Source organism: Cervus elaphus, chromosome 31 (genome assembly GCF_910594005.1).
Source record: "Cervus elaphus chromosome 31, mCerEla1.1, whole genome shotgun sequence".
Lineage (NCBI taxonomy): Eukaryota > Metazoa > Chordata > Mammalia > Artiodactyla > Cervidae > Cervus > Cervus elaphus.
The window spans coordinates 44,608,724-44,634,323 of record NC_057845.1 but is presented as its reverse complement, the minus strand read 5'-3'; the positions used below and the strand labels follow the sequence as shown (position 1 = coordinate 44,634,323).

The following is a 25,600-nucleotide window of genomic DNA, read 5'->3' as shown; positions in this document are numbered from 1 at the left end:
TCTTTTGGAATAATTTTCCTTCTGAGATATATGCTTCTGGTATTACTTTAGTAAGAATCTCTCACTGGTTCAATCTCAGTTTTTGGTCACCTGAAGATTTTCTTATTATCCCCTTATTCTGGAAAGATACTTATAATCTGTATAAATTTCTAGATAGAAGGTTTTTTTTTTTGGTCAAGATTTTATTTCACTATCTTCTAACTTTTACTGTTACTATTAAGAACTCAACTAACAATTCAGTTCGTATTCCTTTGTGGGAAATCTATTTTTTCTCCTACTGTTAAGATACTACTCTCTCTCTCTCCCCCTCTGTATTTAATGTAATGATGAGAGATAATGACTGAATTTCTCAAATTTATAATAGACTAAAAACCTTATGTTAAGGTAGTACAATAAATCCAAAGCAAAGTAAATAAGCATAAACACACTCCTATACCCATTTTTGTAAAACTGTAGACTCCCAAATACTACATGGTGTACTACTGTAAGTATCCTATAATGTAGTGTAACTGCAGGCATAGCTCAGATATTATGGGTTCAGTTCCAGATGGCCATAATAAAGTGAATATTGCAATAAAGCAAGTCACATGAGCTTTTTGGTTTCCTCACGCATATAGAAGTTACATTTACCTCTGCTGTAGTCTGTTGAGTGTACAGTAGCATTCTGTCTAAAAACATCAGCGTACATCAGTTTGGTTCAGTCACTCAGTTGTGTCTGACTCTTTGTGACCCCATGGACTGCAGCACGCCAGGCTTCCCTGTCCTTCACCATCTCCTAGAGCTTACTCAAACTCATGTCCATTGAGTCGGTGATACCATCCAACCATCTCATCCTCTGTCATCCCCTTCTCCTCCTGCCTTCAATCTTTTCCAGCATCAGGTTATTTTCCAATGAGTTGGCTCTTTGCATCAGGTGGCCAAAGTATTAGAGCTTCAGCCTCAGCATCTGTCCCTCTAATGAATATTCAGGAATGATCTCCTTTAGGATGGACTGGTTGGATCTCCTTGCAGTCCAAGGGACTCTCAAGAGTCTTCTCCAACACCACAGTTCAAAAGCGTCAATTCTTTGGTGCTCAGCCTCCTTTATGGTCCCATTCTCACAGTCCATACATGACTACTGGAAAAACCATAGCTCTGACTAGACGGACCTTTGTTAGCAGAGTAATGTCTCTGCTTTTTAATACTGTCTGGATTTGTCATAGCTTTTCTTCCAAGGAGCGTCTTTTTCATGGCTGCAAGTCACCATCTGCAGTGATTTTGGAGACCAAGAAAATAAAGTCTCTCACTGTTTCCATTGTTTCCTCATCTATTTGCCATGGAGTGATGGGACTGGAGGCCATGATCTTTGTTTTTCGAATGTTGAGTTTTAAGCCAGCTTTTTCTCCTCTTTTACCTTCATTAAGAGGCTCTTATGTTCCTCTTCACATTCTGCCGTAAGGGTGGTATCATCTGCATATCTGAGGTTGTCGATATTTCTCCTGGCAATCTTGACTCCAGCTTGTGCTTCATCCAGCCTGGCATTTCTCATGATGTACTCTGCATATAGGTTAAATAAGCAGGGTGACAATATGCAGCCTTGACGTACTCCTTTCCCAATTTTGAACCAGTCCAGTTCTAACTGTTGCTTCTTGACCTGCATACAAGTTTCTCAGGAGACAGGTAAGGTAGTCTGGTATTCCCATCTCTTTAAGAATTTTCCAGTTTTTTGTGATCCACACAGTCAAAGGTTTTGGTGTAGTCAATGAAGCAGAAGTCAGTGTTTTTCTGGAATTGTCTTGCTTTTTCTATCATCCAACCAGTGTTGGCAATTTGATCTCTGGTTTTTCTGCCTTTTCTAAATCCAGCTTGAACATCTGGAAGTTCTTGGTTCACATACTATTGAAGCCTAGCTTGGAGAATTTTGAGCATTACGTTGCTAGCATGTGAAATGAGTGCAATTGCGCAATACTTTGAACATTCTTTGGCATTGCTCTTCTTTGAGATTGAAGTGAAAACTGATCTTTTCCAGTCCTGTGACCACTGCTGAATTTTCCACATTTGCTAACATATTGAGTGCAGCACTTTCACAGCATCATCTTTTAAGATTTGAAATAGCTCTGCTGGAATTCCATCACCTCCACTAGCTTTGCTTGTAGTGATGCTTCCTAAGGCCCACTTCTTCACACTTCAAGAGGTGCAGTGATGATGGGCCTTAGGAAACATCACTACAAGTGCAATATAGTAGCATATAATATAGAATTGAGGATACTGCAATTTCATAAAAATGTATATAGAAAAAATTCTCAGGTGTTGTCTCATATGATTGGGTATATATCTGACTCCCTCATTTTATACCTTTTGTCTGTTAACCACTCGTTCTTAACTTTCATTTCTTTGTCCCTCTATGTTGCATTCAGAAATGTCTTCCAGTTCACTTATTCTTTGTTCAGCTTAGTCTAATTTGTTGTTCAAACTGTCTATGTAGGCATCTTTGATCTGACTTTTCAACATGTATACACCTGGCACTTTATATCCTGTCCCTTGTAGTATTTGAAACTAAAGCCTAGGTCACAAGAGATTGCTAGATTGCTAGATTGCTATGTGTATGCATAGATTACTGAATCACCTCTCTGGATTTTTCTAGCCTATCTTTTTTGACTTCTGATTTATTTTCTTGCAAACCAGGTATGCATTAAAATCATTAAAAATTTTAGTCAGCATTTTAGGCCTTGTATTGCAGCAAGGTTACTAAGGATATTTATTTTATAGTAATACTGAAAATGTAAGTTTTTATTTAAATTTAATGAGAGAAAATTTAATATTGAAGAATGCAAAGTCTTGTACAAAATTCCTTAAGGCTAAAGGTTTTTATTCGTTTCAGTATGACTCAGCAGTATGAGGAAGAACTAGTAAAACAAGAGTACTTTTATGTTACATTAACAGAAATTAGAATCTGCTATCAAGAAAGTGATAGTTGTATCATATTTTAATTATCAGACATCACTTATGTGTATCATAGTCTAAGGAAGACATTAAGAGCCCGAGAAGCGTCTAGAGAAAAGGAACTAGTGAAAAGTCAGGAAAGATGATAGGTGCCTATCCTTGTTTGAAGGTTTCTCTGGGGCCTAAAGCTTTTATATGCATCCAGGTTTCAGAACTGGGATCAGTGGGAATTTGTAGGGAAATATATTTCAGTTTTATTGGGCTTCCTTGGTAGCTCAGCTGGTAAAGAGTCCGCCTGCAATACAGGAGACCCTGGCTGTATTCCTGGGTAGGGAAGATCCACTGGGAAGAGGATAGGCTGTCCACTCCAGTATTTATGGGCTTCCCTGGTGGCTCAGCTGGTAAAGAATACTCCAGCAATATGGGAGACCTGGGTTCGATCCCTGGGTTGGGAAGATCCCCGGAGAAGGGAATGGCTACGCGCTCCAGTAATCTGGCCTGGAGATTTCCTTGGACTGTGTAGTCCATGGGGTTACAAAGAGTTGGACATGGCTGAGCGACTTTCACTTTTTTTTAATGGCTGTTTCCAGGACTATTTTCAGGCAGTTCTATTAAAGGAATGTCTATACTGTTTTCCATAGTGGCTGCACTAGTTGACATTCCTACCAGTGAGTGAAGATTCCCTTTTCTCCACATCCTCTCCAGCATTCTTGATGATATCCATTCTGACAGGTGTGAGGTGATATATCATTGTGGTTTTAATTTGCATTTCTCCAATAACTAGCAATGTGTAACTTCAGCTTTTTCTATTAACTCACAGGTGGTGAACTTTGGTGGTTATTGTGGAAATTTTTCTCTTTCCCTGAACCAGTGACCACAGTCACTGTGTATTCAAAGAAATGCACAAATACACAGTAATTTTAGTAATAACCTGCCTCAAAATCTACCAGTTAGTTTCAAAGTCAAATAGTATATAAATAGTCATCATCAGAAGTTGCCTTTGGCACAGTGTCTGGCATATCATAGGTTATCAGTAGATATTTCTTGACTGAATGAGTGAACATTGACATTTATTGTTCTTCTGCTAAAAATCCAGATTAGCAATGAAATTGAGACTGTGATAGAAGAATCCGCAAAACCAGCCACTGAGCAGGTTGCAGAATTCAGTATCCACCTTTTGGGGGAACAGTACAACGAAGAACTACAGGATCCCTCCAGCGTTCACCACCAGCGCCTTGTAGAAGACTTTATTTCAGAGGTGGGTGATTTTGGGGATATGTTTTTATTCTTTTTTTTTCTTTTTTCTATACAAGATAGTTTGCTGGAGTTGTAAATTTCCCATGTTAACACTGGTTAAAGGTAGGTGTAGGACTTAAGCTTTCCATCTACTTGATTCGGTGAGTAGTAATTTAGCCATTTCTTTAGAAAGCTCTGAAAATTTCACCAAAAGATGAACTGTTTCATTGAAACAAACTTTTGTATCCATTTGTCATATGCCAACAAATAAATGCTATCTCCAGCTTTGGCCACACAGCCAAGGAAGAATGTGTTCTGTGGCATAGTTTTTACTTGACAATATTTGGAGAAATGAGCATCTTTGAGATACTGTATGTACTGTGTTATTTTTCTTGAGGGAACAATAAATTTAATTTCTTTTAAATTTGTATTTGTTATTCTCTTTTAAAGTTGAAAAATTTTGAATAGTTAATGCATAGGTAGGATGAAGCCCCAAGCTCAAGGGACAAAAGGACATCCAGTGAAAAGTAAATTTTCCTCTTACCTCTGTTCCTTGGTTAGAAGTATTTTTAAAAGGGGATATATATAAAATAAAGGGGGGGATATGTTAAAGATGTTAATGCACGATCTTTACAGAATTGTGCATTAGCCCATCTCACAACTTTACTTTCTGGAAGAATTCTACATAGGGACTTGAAGTTGAGATTTTTTTCAAGATACCGGGGGCCCATCTCCTCTCTCTATCAAGTGAGAGGGTATATTAGTCCTCCTGTTTATTTCTTTTCCATCCCTCTTGATGGAGTTCTCTGTGGCCAAGTTTTTTGATTCTATTACCTTGGACTAATATCCTTCTCTAGACATTATGTCTAGATGAGAAAGAAAAATATGCATCTTTCAGCCAAGCAGCATCATTGCAGCCTTCAGACACAGGGAGTGTGGGCTAGACAGTTAATTTTCCTCGCTGTGTGGCCAGTTTGTGAGGCTATATGGTATGTGGACGAAATGTCAGCCAGGCCAGTGGCCACTTGGCATCAGACAGTGTCTTGGATCAGCTCTTTAGTTCTCTCTGCTCTTGGATTAAGGAGCCTTTAATAAACCTCCATGTTTGGATAAACAGTTGTGCTAAACGACTGCATATTTAGAGAAAGTCTAATAAACACTCTGAAAAACATTTCCAGCAGGGACTTTATGAGGTAGGTAGCTATTGGCTCAAGGTGATTTGAGGGTGATGAGGGATCAGTTGCTTCTCTGGCCTATGTCTACATACGTGTCCTTTTACATGGAATGAAATGTCTACCAATAGCCACTTCCCCTGTGTGGAGCTGCAGAGTCAGGGTCATGTCTCTGAGAGGTTCTGTCTCCACGTTTACTGCAAACTGAAGGAGACCCTCAAGCCCTCTCCCTTCAGGACACAGTCATGGGAATTGTTCTTTCAGTATTATTTTTTCGGGTAATACTGGAAGATACACAGGGAAAAAGAAAGCCTGCTTGGGAGGGTTGAGATTCAGGAGCTGTTACATTTTTTTTTTTTTTAAATGAGGAGCTGATGAAGATAAACTTGGGGTGCCACCAAGAGTGGCATCAGAGAGGGAAAGGTCACTGTGATAGGCCGTGGAGTGTGGCTACCTGACGACAGCCACAGGGTCAGCACACTGTCCTCGCATAGTACTTTGTGTTCTGCAGGCTGCTGTGTGTCCGTCTGCTAACAGCAGCCAGGGGGATAATCAGCTCCATTTTATAGACGGAACCCATCAGGGCGAGCAACTTGTCCATGGTGATTTCAGCTTCTAGGAGTGGAAGGGAAATTCAGGTCTGCTCCTTCCTTTGAAACTGTTCTTTCCTTTTTATCATACAGAGTCCCCTTCCGTTATTTTTTATAATTTTATTTATGTATTCATTTTTGGCCGTGCTGGGTCTGGTTGCCGCACAGGCCTCTCTAGTTGCGGTGAGCAGGTGCTCCTCCTAATTGTGGTGGGTGGGCTTCTCACTGCAGTGGCTTCTCTTGTTGCGGAGCACGGCCTCTAGGGTCTGCGGGCTTCAGTAGTTGCAGCTTCTGGGCTTCAGAAGGCAGGCTCAGTGGTGGTGCCTGGGCTCATTGCTCCATGGCATGTGAGATCTTCCCAGATCAGGGATCGAACCCATGTCTCCTTTATTGGCAGATTCTAGTCTTTACCACTGAGCCACTAGGGAAGCCCAAGTCCCCTTCATTTTAATTCAGGTGAGAAGCTGTGGTGAGCCTCACAGTTCCCCCAGTCCTGGTCCCAGTTACAAAATCATATTTATCAAAGGAAAGAGGATGAGGCATGCGATCCAGTGAGAAGAGTATGGGCCTCAGTGTTAGAAAGACCGATGATTGAATGAATTCTGATTCACTCACTCACCAGATGGATGATCCTGGGCAAGTCAGTTGATATCTCAGTCTTGGTTTCCTCAATTGCGTGATGGGGAAACTATGTATCTCTTGGGATTGTTGCAAGGATTAGAAGTAATATTTCAAAGCACCAGGCCCATAGCAGTCCCTCAGTAAATTGTACCTGTTATTAATCTTGTTGCTAAAGTGGAATGACTTCTTACAGCTGGGCACCTATGTAGTAGCTAACTGGGTGTGATGAATTAGAAAACGTGTTTAAAGTTGAAAAATGGCAAAGCCCCAGATGAGATGGGTTTGTTGTTGTTGTTGTTTAATCACTAAGTCATGTCCGACTCTGCAACCCCAAGGACACCCAAGTTCCTCTTTCCTTCACTGTCTCCCAGAGGTTGCTCAAATTCATGTCCATTGAGTCACTGATGCCATCACATCATCTCATCCACTGCCACACTCTTCTCCTTTTGCCTTGACTCTTTCTCAGCATCTGGGTCTTTTCCAGTGAGTCAGCTCTTTGCATCAGGTGGCCAATGTATTAGAGATTCAGCTTCAGCATCAATCCTTCCAATGAATATTCAGGACTGATTTCCTTTAGGATCAACTGGTTTGATCACCTTGCAGCCCAGGGGACTGTCAAGAGTCCTCTTCAGCACCACAATTTGAAAGCATCAGTTCTTTGGTGCTCAGCCTTCTTTGTGGTCCAGTTCTCACATCTGTACATGACTACTGGAAAAACCATAGCTTTGAGTATACAGACCTTTGTTGGCAAACTGATGTCTCTGCTTTTAATATGCTGTCTAGGTTTGTCATAGTTTTCCTTCCAAGGAGCAAGATGGGTTTAGTATTAATAATAACATGCAATAACACTGCATTTTGCAGCTAATGGAGTACTTGTAGCTATGCTCATCTTAATCTTAAGAACTGGTGTGCCAGTGGGCAGGGAAGCAGTAAGTACTATGAAAGAAGACATGTGCCTGGCCACTCTGCCAGTGAAAAATAGCTAAGACTAACCCTGAGTCTTTGCATTCCTAGTCCTGTGGACTTCATCCCCATCCCCCAAGAATTAGCATTTCTCTGGTTTCTCTCAGAATAAAACAAGGCAAGTTATTGCAGCCAGAAAATTTCATGGGTTTGGATTCTTTATCCACAGGGCAGAAAGATTTTTAGTGAACCAAGATTTTTTTAAAAATCTCATTCTCCTGATTTTGTAAGAACTTGGTTTTAAAAGCAGATGCCCAGAGATAGCTCCAGTTCAGTTCCGTTCAGTCGCTCAGTCCTGTCTGACTCTTTGAGACCCCATGGACTGGAGCATGCCAGGCCTCCCTGTCCATCACCAACTCCTGGAGGTTACTCAAGTTCATGTCCATTGAGTCGGTGATGCCATCCAACCATCTCATCCTCTGTCGTCCCCTTCTCCTCCTGCCTTCAATCTTTCCCAGCGTCAGGTTATTTTCTAGTGAGTCTGTTCTTCACTTCAGGTGGCCAAAAAATTGGAGTTTCAGCTTCAACATCAGTCCTTCCAATGAATATTCAGGACTGATTTCCTTTAGGATGGACTGGTTGGATCTCCTTGCAGTCTAAGGGACTCTCGAGTCTTCTCCAACACCACAGTTCAAAAGCATCAATTCTTTGGCGCTCAGCTTTCTTTATAGTCCAACTCTCACATCCATACATGACTACAGGAAAAACCATAGCTTTGACTAGACAGACCTTTGTTGGCAAAGTAATATCTCTGCTTTTTAATATGCTGTCTAGGTTGGTCATAACTTTTCTTCCAAGGAGCAAGCGTCTTTGAATTTCATGGCTGATTTTGGAGCCCAAGAAAATAAAGTCTGTCACTGTTTCCATTGTTTCCCATCTATTTTCCATGAAGTGATGGGACCAGGTGCCATGATCTTTGTTTTCTGAATGTTGAGTTTTAAGCCAACTTTTTCACTCTCCTCTTTGACTTTCATCAAGAGGCTCTTTAGTTCCTCCTTGCTTTCTGCCATAAGGGTGGTATCATCTGCGTATCTGAGGTTATTGACATTTCTCCCAGCAATCTTGATTCCAGCTTGTGCTTCATCCAGCCCAGTGTTTCTCATGATGTACTCTGCATGTAAGTTAAATAAACAGGGTGACAGTATACAGCCTTGATGTGCTCCTTTCCTGATTTGGAACCAGTCTGTTGTTCCATGTCCAGTTCTAACTGTTGCTTCCTGACCTGCATACAGATTTCTCAAGAGGCAGGTCAGGTGGTCTGGTATTCCAAACTATTTAAGAATTTTCGTTTGTTGTGATCCACGCAGTCAAAGGCTTTGGCATAGTCAATAAAGCAGAAATAGATGTTTTTCTGGGACTCTCTTGCTTTTTCAATGATCCAGCGGATGTTGGCAATTTGATCTCTGGTTCCTCTGCCTTTTCTTTTTTTCTTTTGTTTTTCCTCTGCTTTTTCTAAATCCAGCTTGAACATCTGGAAGTTCATAGTTCACATACTGTTGAAGCCGGGCTTGGAGAATTTTGAGCGTTACTTTGCTAGCATGTGAGATGAGTGCATTGTGCAGTAGTTTGAGCATTCTTTAGTATTGTTTTTCTTTGGGATTGGAATGAAAGCTGACCTTTTCCAGTCCTGTGGCCACTGCTGAGTTTTACAAATTTGCTGGCAAATAGCCCCAAAGTCCACTAATAACTTCTCTTGTTCTGGTGTTGGCCCCATAGTGACTTAACCTGGTGAGACTGTCACCTTCTGAAGTGTTGTGGGTAAAATGTTCGATTTTGTTAAATGTGTATTTGTACAAAACCTCATATTTTTTGGTGTTTAGTCCAATCTATCACTTCCCCCTGCTTTAGTCACTAAGCTCATACTGGTTGATGTAGCCTGATTTTAGAAAGTTGGTGATATAACTGGTTTCTGCAGTTGTGATGCTCGTAAATTGATCTTTTGACCAGTCACTGCTTATAATCTCCTCCGTGACCACCAGTCAGCAAAGCCTGAGCCCAGGTGTGCACATTTCTTTCTTATGTTGGCTGTGTTCACAGTCCTTTGTGTCATAGGAACAGGAAACAGATGCCACCAGACATTTTACACTTACAGGAAATGAACACCTGACTCTGTCAGTGTGTGTGCTGTGGCCAGATTTCTTTTTTTTTTTTTTTTTTTTTGTGGCCAGATTTCTAATCCACACAGTTACATTTTAAAATGTTATTACAGTTTCTTTTGAAACTAGTCCTTTTTTTCACATTTTATCACATAAGGGAAAAAATAGTATTTTGCCAATAAAAGTCTGTTTTTTATAATTTGGAAAAAATTAATATTAAAGTAAATCAAAACCTTAAAAAACAAAAAAAAAATATGGCAGGGTTGTGGTAAAAACTATTTTCTAACACTGTGACAATTGGAATTTTCTTAGCTTTCTAATCCATGTGTATCCATGTATTTGTATAAGTTTCTAATAGTGCGCTTTATATTCTACTCTTAAAAGCATTTTTGTGTGTGCTTTTTTACATTTCTACATAGTTACAAATTTTTTATTTTTGACAGGTGGAAAATGCATTTACTGGGTTACCAGGCTACAAGGACATTCGTGTACTTGACTTTAGGTAAATGGACTTCAAAAATGCATAGGTTTTGTAGCAGTCTTTATTTCAAATGGATTATCCTTTTGTGTTTATTGTATGTACTCTTAACAACAGTGATTAGAAAATGATGTGAATTCTGTAATTTGGTCTTCTTTTGTTAAATCCTTATTCCTAATCCTGGTTTTTCAGATGAGGAAACTGAGTTAAAAAAAGGCAAAATAATACATTCAAGGAGATGTACTAGATCTGTAGTTGGGCCAGGGTAAGAACTTAGGAATTCATGTCTCCAGCTTGCTGCTGAGAAGTTACATGTTTTTATTTGGCACTGAGGGGAGCCTGGAGTAAGGTTAGATGTGATCTAGTGTGATCCCAAAGGCTCATCAGTACCCCAGTGAGGTCCCTGTGATGTCTTGATGTATAGTCATTCTGGAGGGGATGTGTTTATCAGCATAGCAATTCAGGGTAAATCGGACACCTCTTTTTAGGATGTTGCTTCCTTACCTAAAACCTGCAGCATCATACTTGTGCACATTTTATTGAGTGAATACTTTGTATTGGTCATTTTACATTCCTGAGTTCACATAATCTTCAACCCTTTTAGGAAAACTATTGCTATTAATACTTATTTTGCAGAAAAACAAGTAGGTTTAGGAGGATGCAGTATTAGCCCAAGGTCAGAGAGCAGAAGAGAGATTTTGAAACAAAGTGGCTATCTTTATATCTCTGGCTCTTAACCTCCAGTTCTAGACTGAGTCCTCTGAAGCTTTGGAGCATGTGGATGGTGACTGTGGCCCAGCTATTAGATGCAGGGGAGCATGGGCTTAATTGACAATGTCCACATCTTAACTTTGGCATACTCTTGTCGCAACTTCTCAGTTTTCCAGAAATAACAGCAAGCACTTACATAACATTTCTAGCGTGCCAGGCCTTCTATCCATATTAACTCATTAATCCCAACAGTCATGCTGTGAGACAGTTACTATTATCCTCGTTGTTTTTCCTGGTAAGGAAACCGGAGCACAGGAAATGCATGTACTTTTTCTAAGGAACTCAGCTGGTTATTGATGCAGGGGCAAGGGCAAGCCTGGTTCGCTGACCCTTCATCCCCTCTCACAGCATGACCTGTCTCCCCAGTTCAGCCATGGCACTTGGCAGGAATACTGTCTCCAGTTGTCACTAAAGCTCCCGTGAGAAACTGAGGCTTTTGAAGTCCTTTCTCATTTGACAGCATATGAAAGACAACATGACCTTTGGGATCAACTTGCCTAGGTTTAAATCCTGCCTTTGGCACTTCTGCTTGGATGGTTTTGGGTAAATTAACAAGCTTTAACTTCTCATTTATATAAAAAAGTAATATATACAATATTGTATGAATCGTGCTTTATTTAAAAATACTTTTGAAATACTTTGGGTAAATTATTTAGTGATTTTATTCCTCAGTTTCTTTACCTGTAAATGGGGATATTCATGGTCCTTAATGAATTTTCATGAAGATTAAAAGAAGTAATTTTTGTAAAATGCATAGTGTAGTTCTTGACATTTGGAAAGTCCATGTAAGTGTCTGATACAGAAAATCAATAAATAAATATTAAAGACTATGCAATATCCTATAGGTTAGTCAATTTGGACCTTTCCCAACTCCTTGGAATCTTACTATATGTTATCTGATTTTCTTTTCATTAATTTTAATGCCACTTAACATTGGTGTTGTAACATTGTATACATAACACATAACATTTAACATTGTATCCCCCCCAAAATGTTACCAATTTTGTTAATGCCAACAGCTGGAGTTCTCTGCTCATCTACTGAAGAAAGTTTATTTATAAAGTGATAACCATGTATTAATTGTTTAAAAGTATTTTTAGGAAGTTTAAAGACAGTAAAGATTATAGATTTTAAAATAGAATATTTTCTCCACCTTTGCTTTCTTCCTTCATTGTACAGGTATTTGTCATTATCTGGTAGTATACAGGCATTTTCATTTGAAGAAACATTTCAGAGGAAATACATTAAGAGCTTGTACTTTGATTAATTATATGACAGTTATAACTTGCTTAAACTCTGCTTAACACTTTTCGATTTTTATTTTCAGGTCCCCTAAGGAAAATGGCAGGTAGAGTACCTTTTGACACTTTCTGTACTGTTGACCTAATTAGGAAGTAGTTTAGAAAATACGGTAGCCCTAGGTCCAAGCGAACATGGCTCAGTCCTTTTATTACTTCCAGTATCACTGTCCAACTTCTTATAGATCATTTGGCAAACATTATTTGTTAAGAGTCATATATTAAATATTTTATACTTTTTCACACTACATAAGCTCTGTCATATCTAGTCACTTGGAAGTAGTGTAAGCAATACATTGAAAACGAATGTGTGTGGCTGTGTTCCAATAAAATTTTTTTTCTTTTTTTTTCTTTTTTATTTTTTTCATTTATTTATATTAGTTGGAGGCTAATTACTTTACGATATTCTAGTGGTGTTTGCCACACATTGACATGAATCAGCCATGGATGTGTTCCAATAAAACTTACTTATAGGTCCTGACATCTTATTTTCATATGGTGTTCACATGTCACAAGATATTGTTATTTTGAGTTTTTTCAACCATTTAAAAATATAAAATCCATTAACTCATGGACAGTGGGCTGGAATTTGGTCATAGACTGTAATTTACAATCTTCTATCATAGACTGCTGACTGACAAATACTTGTATTTTTTAATCTCTTAATTTTTATTTTAAAACTTGTATTTTTTTGAGGTATCGTTGATTTATAATACTATGTATGTTTCAGATGTACTACATAGTGATTCATAATTTTTAAAGATTACATTTACACTGCGTTTTTAGTTATTATAAAATATTGCCTGTGCTGTGTAATTAGCCTTTGTCAAATACTTTAAAATACTAAGTTATGCTTAATTTAAAATTAGTATAAAAAAATAAAAATAAATTAGTATAAAAATTGGCATTCATAAAGCACTTTCAAGTATACTGTTGTCATTGAGTGATCAAGTGTCATTTTTAAGTGGTAAATGAAAAGAAGAAAGCTGATTTCTGTCACAGTTCATTTGTGAAAACAGCTGCTCTCTGGAGTTTCTTAAAAGCATAGTCAGTCCCCTTTGTGAAAGTTGCTTGTCTTTTTGTCTTTGAATTCAAGTTTGTTTAAAATTTACTCTCTTGAAAGATAAATAATCATAGTATAGAATATATGAAGCAAATTCATAGGCTAAGCACAGGGATGTTTAGAGATAAAACATTTCTTCATTTAATTTTTTTTTAATTTAATTTTTATATTGAAGTAGAGTTAATTTACAGTATTAGCTTCAGATGTGGAACATAGTGATTCAGTGTTTTATAGATTTTATTCCATTTGAACTTATTATGAAATATTAGCTATATTCTCTGTGCTATACAGTATATCCTTGTAGCTTATTTTATACACAGTAGTTTGTGTCCCTTAATCCTCTACTTCTGTCTTGCCCCTCCCCCCTTTCCTCTTCCCACCGGTATCCACTAGTTTGTTCTATATATCTGTGAGTCTGTTTCCGTTTTGTTCATTCGTTTATTTAATTTTTTAGATTCCACATATAAGTGATAACAGAGTATTTATCTTTCTCTGTCTGACTTATTTAACTCAGTGTAATACCTCCAGGTCAATCCATGTCATTTTGCCTTCATTTATATAAGACCAGGGGCTTCCCTGGTATCTCAGTCGGTAAAGAATCTGCCTGCAATGCAGGAGACAGATTCGATCCCTGGGTCAAGAAGATTCCTTGGAGAAGGAAATGGCAATCCACTCCAGTGTTCTTGCCTGGGAAATCCCATGGACAGAGGAGCCTGGTGGGCTACAGTCCATGTAGTTGCAAAGAGTTGGACACAATTTAGTGACTAAACCACCACCACATATTAGATACAAATATAATATCTTACATTTGCAAAGGGCTTTCTGACTTCCTCATTTTTGTTTATATTATTTTAGCAAGTATTTACTAAGTATCCTAAAAGATGATACTGTGAAAGTGCTGCACTGAATATGCCAGCAAATTTGGAAAACTCAGCAGTGGCCATAGGACTGGAAAAGGTCAGCTTTCATTCCAATCCCAAAGAAAGGCAATCCCAAAGAATGCTCAAACTACTGCACAATGCACTCATCTCACACGCTAGTAAAGTAACGCTCAAAATTCTTCAAGCCAGGCTTCAAGAGTACATGAGCTATGAACTTCCAGATGCCCAAGCTGGATTTAGAAAAGGCAGAGGAACCAGAGATCAAATTGCCAACATCCTCTGGATCATCAAAAAAAGCAAGAGAGTTCCAGAAAAACATCTGATTTATTGACTATGCCAAAGCCTTTGACAGTGTGGGTCACAACAAACTGGAAAATTCTTAAAGAGGTGGGAATACCAGACCACCTGACCTGCCTCCTGAGAAATCTGTACTCAGGTCAGGAAGCAACAGTTAGAACTGTAATGGAACAACAGCCTGGTTCCAAATTGGGAAAGGAGTACATCAAGGCTATATATTGTCACCCTGTTTATTTAACTTATATGCAGAGTACATCATGAGAAACGCTGGGCTGGATGAAGCACAAGCTGGAATCAAGATTGCTGGGAGAAATGTCAATAACCTCAGATACGCAGATGATACCACCCTTATGGCAGAATGTGAAGAACTAAAGAGCCTTTTGATGAAAGTGAAAGAGGAGAGGGAAGAAGTTGGCTTAAAATTCAACATTCAGAAAATGAAGATCATGCATCTGGTCCCATCACTTCATGGCAAATAGATGGGGAAACAGTGACAGTCTTTATTTTGGGGGGGCTCCAAAATCACTGCAGATGGTGACTGCAGCCATGAAATTCAGAGGCTTGCTTCTTGGAAGAAAATTTATGACCAACCTAGACAGCATATTAAAAAGCAGAGACATTACTTTGCCAACAAAGGTCTGTCTAATCAAAGCTATGGTTTTTCCAGTAGTCATGTATGGATGTGAGAGTTGGGCTATAAAGAAAGTTGAGCGCCGAAGAATTGATGCTTTTGAACTGTGGTGTTGGAGAAGACTCTTGAGAATCCCTTGGACAGCAAGGAGATCCAACCAGTCCATCCTAAAGGAAATCAGTCCTGAATATTCATTGGAAGGATTGATGCTGAAGCTGAAACTCCAATACTTTGGCCACCTGATATGAAGAACTGACTCATTAGAAAAGACCCTGATGCTGGGAAAGATTGAAGGTGGGAGGAGAAGGGGACGACAGAGGATGAGATGGTTGGATGGCATCACCAACTCAGTGGACGTGAGTTTGAGTAAACTCCAGGAGTTGGTGATGGACAGAGAGGCCTGGAGTGCTACATGCAGTCCATGGGGTCGCAAAGAGTCGGACACGACTGAACGACTGTACTGAACTGAACTGGGAAGACTAGACTGTTAAAACATAACTGAATTCTGGTGTGAAACCTCTGGTTAAAGAATGGTGTTCAGTTGCTGAGTGCTGAGTTTTCTATGAGGACACAGACAACAATTCAATATGAAGCCATTAGATTTTATGATAGAATTGTTAACCTAAGTACAGTTTCCAAAACTGTTCAGTATTTTTGGATATTAACCAGTTGGTGGAGTTTATTCATAACTTTTTGATATACTTTTATTTTGAGCTGTGTATAAGTGAATGTGTAGCACAGAAATAGTCTATGTATTATATATATAACCTCTCTCTCTACATAAGTATTTCTATACACATGAAGTTTTCTGTTTGCACCTCTTTCAAGTTGCACACATTATTTTAAGTTAGTAGGACCCATTTGAAGTGAGTCAACAAAATATCTGCCTGGTGTCCACACTTCAAAAATTCAACTCCAGGCCTTGTTAGTATGCACTTTCTTCCTAATAGAAGTGTGAGAGAAGAAGAGAGATCTGAGTTTCTTGAAATTACCTCTAGTTTGATTGATTGTCATGAGATACAATATCATTGTTTTTTCTATTTAAAACTTGCACATGTCAGACAGCCAATGAGGGCATTTGAAGTGAGGAATAAATTTCCCCTCCACATGATTGATGTCTTTGGAAATAACAGTCAGAGATACTCTCCTCTATATAGCAGTTGTTTCAGTGTAGTTTTGAAGGTTGGAGAAGGCAATGGCAACCCACTCCGGTACTCTTGCCTGGAAAATCCCGTGGATGGAGGAGCCTGGTAGTCTACAGTCCATGGGGTCTCTGGACATGACTGAGCGGCTTCACTTTCACTTTTCACTTTCAAGCATTGGAGAAGGAAATGGCAACCCACTCCAGTGTTCTTGCCTGGAGAGTCCCAGGGACGGGGGAGCCTGGTGGGCTGCCGTGTGTGGGGTCGCACAGAGTCGGACATGACTGAAGCGGCTTAGCAGCAGCAGCAGTTTAGAAGGTGAAAGGTGATGCTGTGGTGATGGTTAATTTGGCATTGGTGAGTGCAGAAAGGCAGCACCGCTTTCTTCAATCAAATAATGCTTTGTCCTCGGCGTGCATCCTGCATCTTATGTCCTTCCTTGTTCTCTTGGCTTGTTTCTGTTCTGCTCTTCATCCTGAGATGTCTCTGTATTGCATTTACCATGCCAGAACTAAGTCTCTTCTGGGTCACGCTGAAGTTCTCAAATCTGAGAATAGATGATTTTCTGATTCCTCAAGCATTTCTTTGAGTTCTCTTTCTAGGACAGAAACTTGGTAATGAAGTGTCTCTGTGAGGCATTTTATCTTCTTCAATGAATATATCTTTACCAGACAAGGTAGATGATATTAGAAGTGTTATTTTTAGACGTCCAAGGAAAACATTGGGAGAAAAATTATATTTTGCCAGTAAAGAGTAAGGCCACTAATCTAACCCAGACTGCCTGTTCGCACAGATTTCTTGATCCAGAAACATTTCTCTTAATCTTCTCCCTGTGATGTTGAAAGGCATGCAGCGCACATGAGAGACTCTCAGTAAAAGCTTGACGCTCCTTGTCTGATTTTCTGTCGAGTCCAGGAAGCAACTGGAGTGCTAACTGGCACAGCCATTTCCTCTCCTCCATTTTTTCCCCTTATCCCTGGTTCCTGTCTTAAGTGAAGTGAAGTCACTCAGTCATGTCCGAATCTTTGCTACCCCATGGACCGTAGCCCCCAGGCTCCTTGGTCCATGGGATTTTCCAGGCATGAATACTGGAGTGGGTTTCTATTTCCTTCTCCAGGGGAATCTTCCCGACCCAGGGATCGAACCCAGGTCTCCCGCATTGTAGGCAGACACTTTACCTTCTGAGCTACCAGGGAAGCCCCATGTTGACATGTTACTAGGTTGGACATAGATCCCACGGAGAAGCTCACTTTTCTGGAGGTGCCGGCATGTGCCATCCCGCAGAGCTTGGAAAGAGCAAGCAGTCCTCACAGAGTTATGTTCTGCCTGTGAAGCAGTGTCCCTAAAATGATTCCAGAAGACAGAAATGTATGAGGTTCATACGCGTGCTCTTTAGGATGAAAGATGTGTGTACTCCGTTTCACCTGACTCTTTGCAGCCCCATGGACTGTAGCCGGCCAGGCTCCTCTGTCCATGAAAGTTTCCAGGCAAGAATACTGGAGTGGGTTGCCATTTCCTACTCCAATGGCTTTTCCTGACCCTGGGATCAAACTTAATCTCCTGCATCGGCAGGCAGCTTCTTTACCACTGCTCCACCTGCATATTTAGAGACTGAACACCCTTCTGATTAAGTCAAGAATATCACATACTGTCATCTAAGTGTCACAGAGTCAATGGTGGTATCTGCCTGCATTAGTGAATAAAACCAACTATTTGTTTTTTCATTATTTTCAAAAATATTTATTGAGCTACTAGGAGCGAGGCATTGTGAGGGATGTTTAGGACATACGTGGTGTGGTGAGTTCTGACCAGTAGGTGTCCCTCTTACTGTTCAATTTCACATTGGGCCATCTTTTTTTTTTTTTTTCCTCACCATATTTTACTGAATTTATTTCTTTACAAAAGGAGATCAGCAGTTACTCATGAATCAACATGTTCTGACAGGAAAAATTAAGGGATTGAGGGAATTTACAGACGGCAAGCAGATGTCTCATCTCTCAGCAAGGCATCCAAGTGTTGAGATGCTCGGTTACCACTGTAAGGTTCCCTAAGCCACACCATCGAAAGTGACAGCTTATCAAACTGGGGAGGAAAACCTTACTGATGACACTCAGCGTGGGACAGGAACATCGTGCCTCACTGCTTCTGTGGTAGGCGAGGGGTAACACCTTCATGACATCCCCTGTAGACCCAGGGCACGTCCAGAACTGCCAGCGTTCCCAGGAAGAAGAGGTCTCTTAAGACCAATTTATGCTTACCAAGCTACAAAATACAGTGCATTCTCTAGGATGCCGAGCGATCTATTTAAATCAAGAAGTGTGTCTGCCAGCTGACTAATTATTGCATTGGCTTAGCGTGTGCATTCTTTTCCCATGGGACAATCTGTAGGGAATTATGATTGAAAGTTCCTTTTGCCAGCTTGAGATCAGAGAAGGGAAGTTGGGTGATCCTAATGGCCAGTATCAAAGTCATGCTAGCCTATTGTAGCTATCTCCAGTCTAGGGTTCTGTGTTACAAGGAAGCCACAATGCACTGTCGCAGGCTTTTCACTCATAGTAGGATAAATTAGTTAAGTAGCCCTTTTCTAGACTCCATGAGACCCCTCTCGTTATCCTGACAGTTTTTTATTCTAAAGATATGTGAATACCTTAATTAAGGCTGGAGTTTTCTCTCTATATTCAGGCAAGTATAGATTTCTGTTAATTTACTAGGCATTGAATGCCAGGTACCAAGTCAGACACTGGAGATAGAAACTCAAGGACAGACTGCAAGGCGTTCAGTATAAACAAAATCTTTCTACGAAACAGCACAGTCTATCATCAAGGAATATATAAGTGAGCTCAGAAGAGGAGATGCTTCATTCATTTGAGTGCTTTGGTTTGGGCATCGTTTTGCTCCTACAGAATGTCTGAAGGTGGCAGGTCGTTTCCATGGACGTCTGCCTTCAGAGGTTCAGCTTCGAGAGGGTGGTGCTCTCCTTTCCTCTGGAGGACCTCGGAGTGCTTGTTGGGTATTGTTTTGATGGCTGTGTCTCACAGACTGGCTGGAAGTGAGGGTGATGAGTAGAGCAAAGCTGTTCTCCTGATGACTTTTTTTCTGTTAAAGGTTAAAGTTCCTGAGTGTCATGTAGTCATTCAGAATGCTGGTGCCAGAGTCAGGCAGATCTGGGTTTGAATCTTGACTTTTACCCCTTTACATATTGTGAAATTTTAGGCAAGTCTTTTAACTTCTTTAAAGCATAGTTTCTTAACAATAATCTGAAGGTAATAAAACCTTCATGTTTGTTATGAGTATTAAATCAGACAAAGCCTGGGAAATAGCCTGTCATTGTAAGCACTTACAAAAATGTTAGTTTTTAGCTGTTAGATAAGTCTGAGTTGGTCTAGAGGGTGTAGTTCTGTTGGTTTAAAAATCTTATATTCTGATGTTTCTTCAAAATGATTATTTAAGAAAATGTCAAATGCCATTATCAACTCCTACTTATTTATTTTCACTTTATCCTTTGTTCCAAGAAATCGTCTCTTTGTTTGCCTGTGGAAAGATAGTGAAAAGGCCCCATTCCCAGACGAAGTTACTTATTAGCACTTGTCAAAATTTTATTCAACTCATTAATGAGGGAGCCAGCAGAAAAATGAGAGCTAGTTTCTAGAGCATTTGGAAGAAATATATAGTTAATTGGGAAGGGATTGCCAAGTTAGAGGTTGCTATTTAGTCACTAAGTTGTATCCAGCTGTTTTTGGCCCCATGGACTGTAGCCCGCCAGGCTCCTCTATCCTTGTGTTTCTCAGGCAAGAATACTAGAGTGGGTAGCCATTTCCTTCTCCAGGGGATCTTCTCAACCCAGGGATCAAACCCGTGTCTCTTGCATTGGCAGGCAGATTCTTTACCAGGGAAGCCCTGCCAAATTAGATACAAATAATTTGTTACTTGTATTAACTAATTTACTGAATGTCCTCCAGGCAAGTTAAGTCATAAACTTTAGAATTATCATTCCTACTAGGCCAAAAAACCATCACTTCTTAGTAAGTTTTTTACAATTCACTATTAAACTTTATGGGACTGTAAATTGTCTGGGTTGTCAAACAAGAGACTTAGGTAGCTGTCATATTAGAAGATATTCTAGCATGATATTTTAAAAAAAAAGACTCACAAGTCATCAATTAGCTTTATTTCCGAGTAGTTCATATTTTCCTCTCACAGTAGATAACTGTTTCAGTTCACAGTCATTAAGCTGCTTTACTGTCTCACGCCCCGTTGTGGAGTACGTAAGTCACCCGGCAACAGTAGTGAGATTCGAGAGGACTTCCCATTGTTGGAGGGAGTTAGAAGGTTTGGTTTGGTTTTTTTAAATCAGGGAGGAGAAACCATAATAGGGAAAGGAGGTAGCTGGCTGAGAGTGAGAAGGAATAGTTGATTTTGAAGGGGTGAGAACATGGGGGAAGAAGATGCTCAGGTATTATGCAGGCTGACTCTGTGGCCTCCATGTTCTTAGAGCTATAACCTCTCTGTTTTCCGGAAGGAGAAGGGGGTGGGTAAATGTTGCCATCCAGAGTCTACAGAGAAAGGTGATGGAATCCTTGCCTTTTGAGACTCTCCCTCTTGGTCTAACGTTTGCTCTCCATGGCTTCAGAGTTCCTTTGTGTTTCCTTGGCAGGCCCTAATCTGTTTCTCTTGTCATCCACAGTGGCATAGATGTTCACTATGCGGTTACCTTCAATGGGGAGGCCATCAGCAATACCACCTGGGACCTAATTAGCCTACATTCCAACAAGGTGGAAAACCATGGTCTTGTAGAATTGGATGATAAGCCCACCGCTGTTTATACAATTAGTAACTTCAGGGATTATATTGCTGAGACACTGCACCAGAATTTTTTGCTGGGGAGCTCTTCTTTGAATCCAGATCCTGACTCCCTTCAGCTTATCAATGGTAAGTTGTATAACCATTAAGTCTTTGTATAGCTTTAGTTTCTTTTCCAGTATATTCTCATAAAATGAAATTCCCCGTATATATATATTGTTCTTAGCACTCTCCAGGCTGCATCAGACAGAAACCATCCTGATATTAATGGTGCTTTAGCTTTATTTCCAGATAGTTCATATTTTTCTTTCCCTGTTTTAGTTCATAGTCACTAAGCTAATGACTATTAGCCATGCACCTAATTCGGGTAGATTACTCAGGGGTTTCTGGTGAATGAATGGCATGAGGATTAAGATATGCAATAGGCAAAGTGAGGCTGTTTAGGAACCTAAATCCATAAACAGCATGCTGCTGCTGCTGCTAAGTCGCTTCAGTCGTGTTTGACTCTGTGAGACCCCATAGACGGCAGCCCACCAGGCTCCCCCATCCCTGGGATTCTCCAGGCAAGAACACTGGGGTGGGTTGCCATTTCCTTCTCCAATGCATGAAAGTGAAAAGTGAAAGTGAAGTCGCTCAGTCGTGTCCGACTCCTAGCGACCCCATGGACAGCAGCCTACAGACAGCATCGTGAGGTCTTATCTTTATGTGGAGCCTTGTGTGGAGCTACCTTCTAGAAGGTGTCCTAGAAAGAGGTCAGTAACTCTCACCAAGTTTAACAAAAGCTTTAGGATTTCCAGCACAAACTAGTTCAGGTGCTTTGCCTTTCAGTAGATGTACATTTCCGTTGCTCAGAATTTTGTTCCTAAAATCCATTTCTGTTGTCACACAGCTTCAGAGTTCTGAATGGCTGCAGCTTCCTAGGTAACTTGACCATCATGAAAGGATATATTCATCTTTGATTTTGTGCTACTGGTTTTCCATAGAAGACAAGTTAGCTGAACACACAGGCGAGAATAAGTTTCGGAAAGTACTTATTTTCCAAAAATAAAGTTTGATTTTTGATTGATCCCTTTATGTCAGTGCAGTGAAAAGTAAAAGTGAAGTCGCTCAGTCGTGTCCGACTCTTTGCGACCCCATGGACTATAGCGTACCAGGCTCCTTGGCCCATGGGATTTTCCAGGCAAAAGTCCTGGAGTGGGGTGCCATTTCCTTCTCCAGGGGATCTTCCCGACCCAGGTGTCAGTGCAGTAGAAACAGGTAAATACAGAGAGATTTTGCTTCTATTTTTGGTGTATACACCAGATCTTCTTTCTCACAACCCCTTCTTTTTGATTTTTATTTATTCCTTCTCTCCTCCAGGAAAAATCATTCTATTTTTTGTCTGTGTTCACATACATTATATAAATGCCTCTCATATTGTTTTATTTATCTCTCTGACATAGGGAACACTTCCACAAAAGAAACTTGGCTTTATTAATGTTTATAGCCTCAATATCATCAAAGTCTATAGTAACTAGTGAGGATCCAGTAAATCTTACTGAGTTGAATTATATAATCTACTCTCTTAACTTTGTGACTCTTTAGTATTGGTATAGTGATAAACTCTCCAGTGTCTTACCTTGTTTTTCAAAGGTACTTTCTGCCAAAAAGGAAATAGTTTTGCTGCCAAAAAGGAAATAGTTTTGCATAATTTTCTCCATTTTTGGCATCACCCAAATGAATTGGAATTTCTTTTTTATTTTATTTTATTTTTTTTCATTTATTTTTATTAGTTGGAGGCTAATTACATGAATTGGAATTTCAATTCAACTTTCTTATTAAAATTAAAAAAAATCAATTTTAGAACAGTTACTTCATGGGAATCTTGAAAAGAGTAAAAAATGCTTGAGAAAGGAAAGAAAATAAAGAGTGTTCAAAATGTAACAATGGGAAGAATATTTATGTTGGAGTCTTATAATTTAGATAGATGGTGCTAATATAAGTAAAATATTTGAATAAAGTATCAAGCATTTTCTAGGCAAGATCTTTCCATTTGTTCTACCCAAATCTAAACTTATAAAAAGGAAGAACTTGGTTTTTAATTGTCTCTGAACCTTAAACACAGTAGTGTCTCAACTAAAAATTTCTTTAATGTTATTCTTTCTTTAGTGAGAGGGGTTTTACTTCCCCAAAGTGAAGACCAAGTTTGGAACACTCAAAGTTCAAGTCTTCAGCAAGCCCTACCGTCTATTCTGGTAAGCCTGTTTCTGTGTTTTATGCCTAGAACCAGGCTCTAAAACTTCTCTTTTTTGTACACCTACCTGCTTACTTTGGCATCGTGGATTTCCCAAGCTGTTCCTATTTCAAATATTTTCTTACATCATCCTTGGAACATTATTCATAGTTGTCAACTCATGGACCCAACCGCAGATAATTTAAGACTTCTGCAGTGGTTAAACGAAGTCCATATATTTTGGCATTGCCAAAGTCTGCAAATGGTAGAAAGCTTATTTGTGGTTCATACTTGTTTGGTGATAATTAAACTGTAAGTGTCCACTGAGTTGTTCTCTAAAAGTTACCCAGAAATATAAATTCGATGTACATAGGTACAGAGTATAGATTTTTGTTACAGGGGCTGTATTGAAGAAAACGTTTATAGATTCCAAAGCCTGCAGAACAGTGTGCCTAAGGAAAAGAGAGAAAGAAGAGTAAAAATAGTGCCTGGTTGACAAATGACAAATGTTGCCTGGGACTCTAAATCAGCCTCCCTTTATCCTGGGCAGAAAACATTCCCATTTGCACAGAAACAGCATGGAATGAACTTTTCTTTCTGTTCCTACCCCTCAACTCCCCTGGGCACACTTCTGTCCCTTCAAACCTTCACTTGCCATGACACCTACCCAGAGGCAACCAGTCAAAAAGAAAGTAGCTTCCTGCAGTGTCAGTGGAACAACAACCACAATACCACTAAAGACCAAACTGTCTACAACGATTCCAGGATCTTTTGTTATCACATAGTTGCATGGACATTCCCTTCTACATTCCCCACTCTTTCCACCCTCTTGAGACTTCTTTTCTGTCTCATATGGCAGAAAAGAAACTAATGTTAAATTAATTTCAAATATCTGTTGGCTTTCATCCAGCAGTGGAAATTTAGAAAGTCTGCCTCAAACTGGCTTAACCATCAATATGAGCAGCCGTTGCTTCTGCTCAGGTGTAGAGAAACTCAGTTTTGAAATGTGGAGTCACTGGAAATACTGTTTTCACCAAGTTCCATAATGGAGAAAAACGGTTAGAGGGAGATTGACATCAGAGATTACATTCGTTTGGTGTTTGTTTATTCATCCACTTACTCATTCAAGTGTATTTATTTTGTCCTTTTCATGTGCCAAGTGCTGGGGAGACTCAGATGAATAAGGTGTGGTCTTGCCTACAAGAGGTGGTTTCCAGTCTGGTGGTGGTAGACAGGCTTGTACACAAATAAGGTGACGCTGTCATTGGAGTTCATTCAGGGTGTGGTGGTGGGGAGTGGTGATCCCCTGCAAACGCATGTCTCCAGCCTCTGTTCCTTCAGATCCCTTCCTGGTCAGGGCTTCTGTCACCACAGGTCTGTGATGATCACTCAGAATGATGTAAAGACACACATTTTATATAAGCCAGGGTTTGCAACCTGGAGGTAAGCTGACTAGATCCAGCTATAGGCGTGTGCTTTGGGGCTATTTTTTTTTTAAAGCCAGTTTTTAAAAATTAGGAGATGTTTTGCATAAAAATTCAGATTTTCAACTTCTTTTGAAAACCAGAAGATCCGATATCACTGTTTACATTTTCCATTGCAAGAAGAGGCTGGAGCTTGGTTGAAAGAGGCTGCCCATTTAGTTACGGCAGACACTGACTAACTGTACTCATTTGTTCATTTATGTTGCCTGTTCTGTGGTTCTATGTGCATTTAAGCCAACTCCTTGGTTTTTCAGTGTGAGGAGACGTTGGAATGTTAATGGGTGATAATAAGACATGAAAGAAAAGTATGATTAATTAGAAGTGTCTGGTTACTGCTTCTCCCCTTCCTCCGCCTCCTTCCTCTCTGTCCCCTCTAATAGAAGTGAATTTTTTTTTTTTTTTAACCAGGATTTATTTTTAGAAATTATTTTAGAGGTAGTAATTTGGGGATATTGAGTTTGACACCTTTTGGCCTACTGATTTGGAAAATCACTTGTTGCACAGTATGCTTCCTATAGCACTCAGCAAGCTTTTCAGTTGGCATTAGCAGAACTGAACCTGGCCAGTATAATATTGAACTTGTTGATATACTACATTGAACTAAAAGAAGAATTCAGGAGTTGAATTTGTTGCTATGGGAACATCTATTCATATAAAAATAAATGAAGTGCTATTCCTGGCATGTATATGTTTACCTTTCAAAATTTATGAGCAAGCTTATTGCCATGCCATTTTTTTTTTTAGGGGGTACTTGTTTGGAATAGATAGTCTTCTTTCTTTATTTAAAGAATCAAGTTGTTTTACTTCACATTTTATGTTGCTTACCTGTAGCTTAACTTTCATTACAGAATTGTTTATTGTTTTAATTTTTATAAAATGAAAAGGAATTTAATTTACAGGTGTATTGAAATCATGTATGTTGCTTGAGGGTTTCTTTTCCATT

General features: G+C 39.5%; 1 protein-coding gene across 1 annotated transcript in view; it reads left to right on the top strand.

The window, feature by feature from the left end:
- Positions 1-25,600, top strand: part of IMPG2 (interphotoreceptor matrix proteoglycan 2) — a 70,787-nt gene that overhangs the window by 22,453 nt on the left and 22,734 nt on the right. The window contains exons 7-11 of the mRNA XM_043893182.1: positions 4,019-4,180; positions 10,044-10,102; positions 12,177-12,197; positions 20,846-21,090; positions 23,110-23,195. Coding sequence (XP_043749117.1) covers positions 4,019-4,180; positions 10,044-10,102; positions 12,177-12,197; positions 20,846-21,090; positions 23,110-23,195 — 573 coding nt within the window. The remainder of the gene's footprint in view (positions 1-4,018; positions 4,181-10,043; positions 10,103-12,176; positions 12,198-20,845; positions 21,091-23,109; positions 23,196-25,600) is intronic.